Below are 12,396 nucleotides of genomic sequence, written 5' to 3' on the forward strand. Positions count from 1 at the left end.
ACAGAATGCTGGGAGGAAGAGGAAGTGAGCTCAGAGGCGATGCCGCTCTTCTCCAGGGCAGACACGATGAAGCTCCAACCCAGGATGGACATAGGCTAAAATTTTCCCGGTAAGCACACCTTGGGGTGCTATACACATTAATAGAAATGGGTAATCAAGATGTAAGAATTAGCTAGTTCCAGGACAGGCTCCAAAACCACAGAGAAACCCTGTCTCAAAAAACCAAAAAAAAAAGAAAAAAAAAAAAAAAAAAAAAAGAATTAGCCAGTAAGAAACTAGAGTTAACGGGCCAAGCAGTGTTTAAAAGAATACAGTTTGTGTGTCGTTATTTTGGGGCATAAGCTAGCCAGGTGGCCGGGAGCTGGGTGGCAAGAATGCAGCCCGCAGCTCCTTCAACAGGAGACCACTTCCTAAATATAACCCCAGTAGCACAGACACTGAGAGCAACAATTAGTAAATGGGACTTCCTGAAACTGAGAAGTTTCTGTAAGACAAAGTACACGGTCAACAAGACAAAACGGCAGCCTATAGTATGGGAAAAGACCTTCACCAACCCCACGTTTGACAGAGGGATCATCTCTAAAATATAAAAAGAAGCCAAGAAACTAGATATCAAAATACCAAATAATCCAATTTTTTAAAAGTGGGATACAGATCTAAACAGAGAATTTTCAACAGAGGAATCTCAAATGGCTGAAAGACACGTAAGGAAATGCTCAGCATCCCTGGTCATCAAGGAAATGCAGATCAAAACACTTCTGAGATTCCATGTTAACACCTGTCAGATTGGCTAAGATCAAAAACACTAATGACAGCTTATGTTGGAGAGGAGTAAGGAGAACTGCTCTCCATTGCTTGTGGGAATGCAAACTTGTACATCCACTTTGGAAATCAGTAGGACAACTTCTCAGAAAATTAGGAATCAATCTACCTTAAGACCCAGCAATACTACTCTTGGGTATATACCTAAAGGATGCACACTCATACCACAAGGACATTTATTCAACTATGTTCATGGCAGCATTATTCATAATTGCCAGAATCTGGAAACAACCAAGATGCCCCTCAACTGAAGAATGGATAAAGAAAGTGGGGCTCATCTACACAACAGAGTACTACTCAGCAGTAAAAACACAATGACATCTTGAAATATGTAGGCAAATGGACGGAACTTGAATAAGCCATCCTGAGTGAGGTGACCCAGACCCAGAAAGACAAAGACGCACGTACACACTATGTATCACTAATAAGTGGATATCAGACATAAAGCAAAGGATATTCAGACTGTAGTCCTCAACCCCAGAGAAGACAGGAAACAAGAAGGACCCTAAAAGAGACATACAAGGATGCCCCAGAAAGGGGAAATAGACAAGATCTCCTGAGTGAATTGGGTGCAGGGGGAATGGGGAAGGGGACTGGACAAGGGGAGGAGGAGGAGAGATCAGAAATGTTGAGCTGTGGGGATGCTAGAGAAGGAGAGAGACATCTCAATAGAGGGAGGGAGTCTGTATGGGCATAGTGGGAAACCTGGCACTGGGAAAATTCCTAGGACGGTGGCCTCAGCTGAGGGAGAGGGAGCCGTAACTGCCCTTCTGTGTAATAAGATTGATAACTACCTTAATTGTCATCACAGAACCTTCATCCAGTAACTGAAGGAAGCGGATGTGGAGATCCACAGCTAAGCACTGGGCCAAACTCCTGGAGCCCAGTCATTGAGAGGGAGGAGGGATATTATGAGCAAGGGGGCCAAGACCATGATGGAAATATTCACAGAAACAGCTGACCTGAGCTAGTGAGAGCCCACTGACTCTGGAGTGGCCACTGGGAAACTTGCATAGGACCGAACTAGGCCCTCTGAATGTGGGTGACATTTGTGTGGTTTAGGCAGTTTGGGGGGCTACTCAGAGAGGAACCGGTATTTATCCCTAGTGCATGAACTAGCTTTTTGGAACCCATCCCTATAGAGCGTTACCTCTCTCAGTCTAGATACAATGGGGAGGGCCTTGGTCCTGACTAAAGTAATATGAGAGACTCTGTTGACTCCCAACTCTGAGAAGTATATACCCTCTCTGAGAAGTAGACAGGGGAGAGTGGGGTGGGAGGAGTAGGAGGAGGAGAGGGAGAGGAAACTGAGATTGGTATGTAAAATAAAAGATTGCTTTATAAAATAAAAAGGAGAAATAATAGCAAATAAGTAACACAGAGCACTCTGCTGCAATGTGAATGGAATATTATTCCCGACCATAATCATCACACCCAGGTGTCAACCAAGCGCAGGTGCTGAACTACATGCAAACACTCTCCCATGAATGGAATTATTCCCGACCAGAATCACCACACACAGCAAGCACGAGTGATGAACTATGTGCAAACACTCTCCCGTGCTTGTCCCTGCACGGGATCAGAATTTATGTTCCCCAAGTAAACACAAAATGGATAGGGTGACTCTCCAGACGATGCAAAGGCCAAGGGCATACCAGGAAACCAGAGACTTGCCATCTCTATGCTCTGAAAAGTTCTAAAGCAATGAAAAACATTAAAATCAGTAGAGGATTATTTCCGGGGAGAGACAGTGTGAACAGAGAGAGAGGCACAATCATAGGATGTCATCTGCCTCAGCAACAAAGACAGAATGACAAATACCATAAAAACTGAACACTAATATCCTCAAAATTACAACAGTGCTATTGGGAATGAAAGAACTGGAGGCCGACAGTGGCCAGGAGTCTACGTTTAAGTGAATGGGTAAAACAGCAAAAAGGACAAAACTCTTTAAGTTATATAAATAATAATCTGTTTTTAAGGACAAAGCAATGGCTGATCCCAAAGATAAATACCCAACCAGAGACAGTAAGAGGGGGCGAGAGAGATGGCTCAGCTTTTAAAAGCCCATGTTGCTCTTGCCGAAGACCCAAGGTCTATTCTCAGAGCCCACATGGCGACTCACAAGCATCTACAACTCCAGTTTCAGGGGGTCCAGCACCTTCTCTCATCTCTATGGACACTATACACACACTACACCTACACACTCATGCACATAAACACCTTCAGTAACAATTTTCAAAAAAGATATTAAGACACATTAAAAAGAAGTTTTATTGTATGTTTAGGAAGAGCAGAGTTGGTTTTCTTAATGTAAAAGATACGATGTGAATACCTCTGCCTTCCTAAAGAATTAAAACTGAAGGACTCGAAACTCCATGCAAGTTGACAATATCACCTCAAATACATGGCTGATACTGATAGTGACAAATATACACTTTACCACAGCAAAAAATGCACACTAATTTAAAATGCCATGTGACCTGAGCTAAATATTCACATTGAAAAAAAAAACAACAAGAAATAACAACTTTTAAACAAGGGAACCTAGGCATTCTGACACATGCCTGTAATCCCAGGGTTTGGCAGGTGGGATAGAGGATCAGCAGTTTAAGATCAACCTGTGAAACAAGACACTGTGTGTCAACACAAACACAAGTGTGCACACACAGAGAGGAGTGTACACAACAGATGCACACAAATACATCCACACATACACACATGTACACACACAAATGCATGCACATGAACGCATGCACACATTGGCATGAATGCATGCACACATTCACACACACACAGAAGAATGCATGTATGCACAATAAACAAATCAAAGAAGTACACACAAAAATGATACAAATTTCTGAAGTTGCTGTAGGAATTTTGGAATGTTATCTCTACTCCATTTTGTGGGCTACAGAGCAATGTGCACATTCCCACTTAGAATTTGACAATGATGCTTTCTACAAGCATTTACTGACCCAATCAGCCTGAATTCAGGTGATTGGAATCATTGATTACCTTCATCCTGACCTTGGGAACATTCATAAAATTAAAAATCTTGCATTTATAAGTAAAGCTTTGTCTAGTTCCTCCGAACTCACAAGCTTTGATAGTTTTATTCTACTTAATGTGTCGCTTTCCTGCCTCCCCCACCTCCTAACAAGCACACTCATGTAATACTGTTATTTTCTTAAGAAATACAACAGCATTTCTGGAGAGGAAAAGAAATTAAAACCGCCTTCCTCTCCCAAGAAACCCTCCTTTTTAATATAGCTTTTATCTTCCACATGATTTCTGGACTACTAAGCGCCTGTGGTTTTAATGATAGGATTCTAAAATAAAATGAGAATTTAAAATGAAAACGAACCAAATCCAAAGAGGCAGAATGTATTCAAACAGAATGGTTTGCGATAGAGTGGAATATGCATAGAACTGTTTGCAGATAATCAGGCATTCTCTTAAGCAAGTTAAAGATTAGACTTGCTTTCATCTTAGACTATAGAACTAAAATCCTGAGCTAGGAGCGGGGCATGCAATCCGGATGGCAACCACATGACAAGGCAGCACAGCGCAGAATATAAGTGTGATACAAGAACAAAGAAAAAGACACTACCATCCCAGCATCCAGCATGACAGTGACCAGAGAGCTGAAATGACTGAAGAAACCGCATGCCTTATTAGATCAAATCAGTCACCAGGGAAAGGAGAAAAGAGGAGCTAATTGACTTTGTTTTTACCAATTAGAGAAAACAGGGAGTTCATAAGAGAGCACTGATTGAAAGCTAGCCTGATTCCTTTGCATTTCTTCAATTTCTCCTTGTGGTTCAGAATCCTTGATTTCACACTGTCTGCCATTAGTCAGTCACAATACCTGCATCTGCTCTTCCACATTTGGTACTCCCATCTGAACGGCAGCTTTCCCGTGCAGAGTATGTAATCACTAACACAACTAGTTCTCCATATATAAAATAAAAACATCACTAAAACCCTTGATAAAGGAAAGTCTTTGAGTCCAGGCCAGCTTCCCACTGTTTTCACCAAGTGGCAAGGTTGCCATAGTCCCATCACACACCTAGAAGCGTGGCTGCCGTTTTAAACTCCAGCGGCTTCTCAACTACATCACCAGTGGAAAATCACCAGGCTTACTACAGACAGACATGTATGTAATTCGTTCTTTTGTGTGTAGGCTTTCTTGTTGTTGTTGTTGTTTAGAGGTCCTGGCTATGCAGTCCAAGTGGCGTCAAATTTGTATCATCCTCTCAAGTGTTGGGATCATAAGTGTGTACTATCATGCTGGGGTTAGGGCTATCTATCTGTATCTCTAGACTCAAGAGGGAAGGGCCCGTCAAGACAGTCGACTTACGCTAGAGGACAAATGAGTCAATTAATGATCAAGTGAATAACCAAAATTTTTAGTTTGTTTACAAAAAAAATGGTGCCAAATGAGACAAATTTATGTAATAGTTGCAAAACTTGGTCCTTTGTGATCTAACTTGAAGATACCTGAACTAACACTAAACCCAGCCTGCTTTGTGAATTCTGATGGGAAACAGGACCTGCCCATCATCACACAGACTCAGTAGATGGCAGGACACAGCTACAGCAAAGAGCAGGAAGTGCATGAATGAACCCGCTTTTCTTTATCAGCAAAACAGAGGGATCTTATGAGAACTCCAAGGTACCATGACTTCCATATACTAAGACAGTCACATAACATTTTAGTGCAATGCACACAGCACAGTCTAGGCACCTTCCCCACACACATACAAACGCACTGAATTTCAGCTGTGATTCTAGTCATCCTGATGAATAAACACAATTAGCAATAAAGTGTTCCTTGCACTCTAAGACGCCAAGTTTAGTTTACTAGTAACACAGGGCACTGGAATATTCTTTCCAAAATGAAGCTACAACAGGCCTCCTAGAAGTCTCTCCCTCGGCCTCTGCAGCCGCTCTCTGCACAGGCACTGCTTCCCTCTCCTCTCTGCGTTGCTCCTCTCTCTTACGGCTGCCACCCTGCCATCCTTTTAGCCGACCTGCGTCAGCCCTGCTTTGCTCCAATTCCTGTCAACATACGCTCTGCACTGGCTGCTGTCGTCTCCTGTCACATCTCAGTGCCAGCTCACACCGGAGCAAGGAAATTACCAGTCTTGTTTTACACGAATCATTTTTACGTAAATGTGCTTGCACTGTCTTCTTCTGTATTCAGCTAAACTGCCCTGTAGGAAACAGCCAAAGAGATTGTTTCACATGGAATGTACCTTGAAGGCTGGACTCATTTCACAGACTACTTTCTGACCCTTGATGACATCACTCTAACTGTTAATTATGGGTGTTACCACTTCTTCATAGAATCCCTAACTATGACACACGAAGAGAGAGGTGAAGGGCACTGCCCTCTAGCACTCCCCAGCTGACTTCCTGGCTCATGCCAATGCATTCATCAATGGGTTTGGGGGAAGCTGCTGACGCAGACATAAACAGATAAGCATGGTGACCTGAGAGGCAGACTTCATGGCCATTCTGTCAGTTCAGATTTCATTAGAGCTCTTGGAACGATCAAATCAAATCCTAGGGCAATTAAATAATACTTAATGAGAATGGAGAGTCTCAAAATTTAATATTGAACTATAGTTTGGAATTCTGCCAATATTCTGTGTCATGCTGTATATCTATAGATGTAGAGTTCTATCTTAAATCACATTTTTAAAACTATATTCACGCTCAACTACTTATAGTTTAGAGGATTTCACAAAAGTCACTAAGGGAAGATATGTGAGCATGCCCCCTGCAGTTCACCTCACATTCTTACCTGTAACTGAGTAATACAGCTGATGCAGTGACTGCTTATGAGACGGTGGGGAGCACGGGAGCAGGCACTACACTGGAATATGCACTGCATGCTGGAAAAACCGCCGCTGTGCTTTGTGAATTTATTTATTTATTTATGTATTTATTGATTTACGTATGTGTGTATTTATTTATTTAGATAGGGTTTTGCTATATAGTGCTGACTGTTTGAAACTCATAGAGATCTCTGCCTATGTCACCCAGAGTGCTAAAATTAAACGCATGCGCCACTAAGACCAGCTTATTCTGTGAATCTTGAAGATAAACAGGATCTGTCTGCCATCAAGAAACATTGGGCACACAGTCCTGTGGGCTCCAGTACAGTCAAACCATGACATGTGATTTCATTTCAGCCAACTATACCAAAACAATTCTGGCTCATCTTTGGATAGCAACAGATCAAAGACACAATGAGGCTGCAGAGGCTATTTTGACATCATTAGCAGAGTAGCTACTCTATTATCCCAGAAAAGCCATACACGCAATTGAGTATGTTTTCAACACTTCTGATGGCAGCAGGTGCTCAGAAAACACTTCCCAGCTGTAATTCTTGCTCTAAGTCTGACTGGCCAGAGTCACCTGATTTTTCTTGTTTTTAAAGTCCAGTTATCAGGCTGCCAGTCACAATAACTCTACAAGACTTTCATGTCTGAATCAGCCAAGAAGAAGAAGATCCATTTTGCAATAGGGAACTCTGATCGGCACATTTGTTTTGAGCAGAGAGTCTTTAATTGCTCGGACACAACTATGGATCTGTAGCCATGCCATTGTTTGAAGCTGCTATGCCTGCTTACGTAGCATGTTTGCTTGGGTGGAAAAAAGTTTAGGTGTGAGAAATCCAGCTGGAATGTCGATCAGCTAGGTGGAAAAATGAAATACGAGTTAAATGATGATTTATGAGTTAAAGTGATGAAAATTTTGTCTCTGCTGTTTGTCTCTCTGTTTCTCTGTCTCTCTCTGTCCCTCCCCGCCTCTCTCTCAGTGTGTGTGTGGGAGGGGTGAATGTGTGTGCAAAAACATTTAACAATTTCAGATGCACCAGATAGCCTGGTGTGCCTGAGAGAATTAATCACTGCCCTCATAAACCTTGGCTCATTTAGAAATCAGGCTGGGTTTCCGACAAGAGAGTGTGTTCAGCATTGTGACCACTGACGTGGGAGTGTCCCAGTTTTCAGGTCATGGAGTCTACATTAATTTATAACTGAGCCATACTTAATGATTAATGCGTGAAAAACTAAGCCAAAACTCAGAATGTTAAAGTAACAACCATCATAATATCACAATTTAATTGGACAACATTTATGGAGTGTTTTATAAAACTAATAGAGCCATGACATTTTTGGTGATCTTTTAATCATTTTATATGATTTTTGGTTGCACTGTCTTTTTCTCATGAGGCACAATCTTACAGTTTTAAGTTTTCAAATACGTTCCACATTAGTTTGGAGTATTTCAATAGTTTACATCATAGTAGGAGAAATAAAATGACCACATCAATTTTTATTGGGATTAGCTATGAATTTCTAGGTTTTCCTCCTGTCACTTTTTGAGCAGTAACTCACAGATTAACATTTGCATATATTCCACCTGCGCATTTTGAGGACTCATGACACCCACACATACCCATGTTACCATCACCACAATCAAAGCAACAAAGTTATTAGACATGGCTATCTCCTACATAATTGTATCCTTTTGCTTATGTTTATTCATGTTTTGGTGGCATGAATAGTTGAGGTAATGTCTGGTCTTTTACCAAACTCCTATATGCACAATATCATACATTAATCTCTATAACTTATATATCTTGTAAAATCAAAACTTTTTCCACGTCTGATAACTTCATTCAATTTTTGGTTTATTTATTTTTGACAGGGTCTTACTAAGTGGCCTAGAATGGCCTAGAACTCTCAGTGTAGACCAGGTCTCCATGATAGAGAGCTCTGCCTGCCTCTACTTCCCGAGTGTTGGGATTAAAGGCATTTGCTACCATGCTTGGCTTTTGCTTCTTTTTGTACATCGTTAAATATGCAATGAAAAATGATGTTCCAGATGGCTTGCTCTTTTGCAATTTAAAGCAAAACACAATGATTATGAAATTAATGGCAACATACATTTCTATAATTGTGTTTACTATTAATATTCTTATTCCCACTTATGGAATATGTCTTACATTTTTTCATCATACTGTCAAATACAATGTGGCACTCATTTGTCTTTGACAAAACCCAGCGAGCATAAAAACTCAATTGCTTAAGCTTTCTGTTTAAGGAGAAGAACAATTTTGTTAGCCTTGTCACAACTAAATGTATTCTGGAGTCAATGATTCCAAATGCTATCATATTTCTCTTTCAAGATTAAACCCATACCTGAAATACAGAGTGCTGCCCCCGTGTCTTAGACCATTAGGAAGTGGCTTCCTTCCCAAGCCTGCTTGTCCTTTCGGGATTAGAGGTGACCCTTACCATCTCCATCTATGAGATGAAAGCAGTTCCGGAAACATACTTAGCAGGGGCCCCTGTGACCTGCCACTGAGCCGCAAGCCACCCGGGGAGCCCAAGGCCAACAAACTCCAGCTTCCAAGCTTCCAGATCATTACATACGCACACAGGGAAAGTTGGTAAGAATTCAGTTTCACAATCTTTTAACTTTCCAAGGCATTTGAGAGGAACAACAAAGTTCTATTAGCCACTGGATTGCTGTGCTAATTAGCTCCAAAGTCATTTCCTTGAGGATTTTCCCATATCACTGACATTCTGTTGCTTATTTCATTATTCTGGCCTTCAGAAGGCTTCCAGAAACCTAAAATGTCACTTGTGGAAATAACATAAAAGAGCTAGGATTAGGGTTCTCTATCAAAAAAAAAAGGGGGGTAGAAATACATTATATTCCATGGGCATTGTCATAAATAAGAACCCTTTGTGTAGTGAGGTTCATGGGTGCACCTCAGAAAGACACTGAAAACAGTTCTAATGAAAAACAAAGATGTAGCAGTGCCCCCCAAAAAACTGTCAAACTCTCGTGTTTTAACTTTACATCTAGGGTTTTAAGAGTGTGGCATATTGATTTTTTCCCTTATATTATATAACTATGTCCTTTCATAAAATTTTGTTTTCTTGGTTTTTTTGTTTGTTTTGGTGGTGGGAAAGATTGATCCCACAGTCTTTTACAACTAGGCATGAACGTGTGCTGGTTTGAAAGAGTAATGCCCCCGCAGGCTCCCATACTGGACCGTTTGGACCCCAGCTGATGGCACTGCTGGGAAGGTTATGGAGCACTGTGGCCTGGATGAAGAAAGAGCATCAAGGATGCCAGACTTCGGGAGTTCACGCTCACCACTACTCCAGTTTGCCTTCAGCTTTGTGCTTGTAGTTCATGCTATTAGCCCTTAGCTTCCTGCTCCTGCCTCTACGCTTGCTGCTTGCTGCCGTGCCTCCCCCGCTAAAAATGGAATTCTAATATAAAAGCAAAGACACACTAGAGTCTAAAAAAAAAATGCCCAACTCTCTTGCTTCACCCCAGGACAGATTCACCCCTTCTGGAAACTTATGTGAAAATAAACCCTTCCATGCATTGCTTTGTTAAGGCATCCTATCTACCACAGCAACCGAGATCTATTGATGCAGCCCTCCCCCCCAGAGCCGCATTTCTCCATACCACTCCCTGTGGGCACAGGATCTCGCTAACATCACCAGGCTGGCCTTTAATTTTCTCTCTAGCCGGGCAGGCTTTGTATTTATTATGACTCTCCTGCCTCAGTTTCCTGAGAAGTGCCACCAGGACCAGCGAGAAGTAACATGAAACAGCAAAATCAATGCTGCTAATAAAATAAGATTGATATCATCAACTTTAAAATAAGGTAATATCATTATAAAGCTTGAGAACGTTTAGATTGCAATGTTTGATGCTGATCTCAGAGTATACTAAAAAACACAACCACAAGCTGATGTGTGCATATATGATTATGTGTATACATTAACTTAAGTAACATATACATATGTCTGTGTTTAACTTCACATCAGTGGACTGTACACGGAAATCAATGTAAGGTCTGTTAATATAGGTGTCCCAAACGTTTTGTTTTTTTTTCCTAATTTAACTGCCCAACTTGAGGGAGGGAATAAGTACATCTTTAAACACTCTTTCTGTAAAGCATTGTGGAAGACAATATAAATAGAAAAATCTAGATTTCATTGAAACATGTAAATCAGACATACTAGAAAACATGAATGGAAAGTTGCAAGCCTAAGTCAGCTCAATACATTATTGACTCCAACTCATGGAGGAAACAAAAGAAATTATATTTGTATTGATGTGTGAATCTGCTTCCATTCTTGGTAGCACGTAATATATGCAACTCGCTAGCTCTAGCTATCCTTGTAAGCACATTACCATATTATTCAAATGTATCTATCATTTATATGTCAATAGACAAGATGAATGGCTCCTTCAGGAGACAGCCATTTTCAAAGGAGAAACAGACACGGGCAGACATTAGGAAGATACAAAATGCTTCAAATATTCATTCTTTTATACTTTTAAGGAAAAATGGGAATTATTTAAATAAAACCCTAATTATAAGAAGAGACCTTAATACAGTCAAAATCCCAGTAGCTGTTCTTCACAATAAAAAGTCGGCACCGGTGTCATTTGTATCTTATAAATTACATGCTCTCAGATCCATCTGTGAAAACTGGGATGCTAATTATCATGGTTACATTTCATGATTCCACAGCTAAAGGCTGAGACGGCGTTACACAAACACCATATGTTTTAGTGAGGGAAATGAAGAAAGATTAATTACCAGTTGAAGTTCAGGTCTTCCCGCAGTGACACCCTCAACACAAGAAGACTGTTACATGGAAGCTTTAGTTAATGGCTGAAAGAACTAAGGAGGAAAGACTTGAAACCTGGATTTCAAGTATCTGGATCCATCCCCAACTATATCTATATCTATATATAGAAATAGATAGATATCTTAAGGATGCTTTTGTGAAACTACGTTATAAATTCCAAGGAAAATGCAACTTGACATTTTTCTGGACGTTCTTTTAAGAGGCATACTCAAAAATCTCTCACAGGGCCATGATTTTACGCAAAACAATGTCACATGTACTCAGAAAAACCACTCATCTCAGGATGGCCATTAAAACATCAAACACGGGCTGGAGAGATGGCTCAGTGGTTAAGAGCATCGCCTGCTTGTCTAAAGGTCCTGAGTTCAATTCCCAGCAACCACATGGTGGCTCACAACCATCTGTAATGAGAGATCTGGTGCCCTCTTCTGGTCTGCAGGCATGCATGCAGGCAGAATGCTATATATACACAATAAATAAAAAAATCTTAAAAAAAATAAAATAAAATAAAACATCAAACGCTATCACTGTAAGCTTTTGATTCGTGCTTAGCTAGATGGCACTCTGACCCCACTTACCACGTATTCAAAGACCAGCGTCAGCGTAATTTTGATTCGTGCTTAGCTAGACAGCACTCTGACCCCACTTACTTACCACGTATTCAAAGACCAGCGTCAGCGTCTCCTTGGTATGGATGATGTCATGAAGCAGCACGATGTTTGCGTGCTTCAAGCCTTTCAACAGCGACGCTGCAGGACAAAGTGGGCAGAGAAACAAGTGCCCGTTAGTAAGCCATGTCACATTACCCGTGTGCTCACTGCCAGATGAGACCCATCTATTGCCCACGTTGTACGCTACTAACAGTGAG

At 41.0% G+C, this 12,396-nt stretch overlaps 1 protein-coding gene across 5 annotated transcripts in view; it reads right to left on the minus strand.

Moving 5' to 3' along the window:
• Positions 1–12,396, minus strand: part of Cdk14 (cyclin dependent kinase 14) — a 617,691-nt gene that overhangs the window by 285,016 nt on the left and 320,279 nt on the right. For all 5 annotated transcript variants that reach the window (XM_057758883.1, XM_057758884.1, XM_057758887.1 and 2 more), the window contains one exon: positions 12,183–12,277. In XM_057758883.1, coding sequence (XP_057614866.1) covers positions 12,183–12,277 — 95 coding nt within the window. The remainder of the gene's footprint in view (positions 1–12,182; positions 12,278–12,396) is intronic.

This window comes from Chionomys nivalis, chromosome 26 (genome assembly GCF_950005125.1).
Source record: "Chionomys nivalis chromosome 26, mChiNiv1.1, whole genome shotgun sequence".
Classification (NCBI taxonomy): domain Eukaryota; kingdom Metazoa; phylum Chordata; class Mammalia; order Rodentia; family Cricetidae; genus Chionomys; species Chionomys nivalis.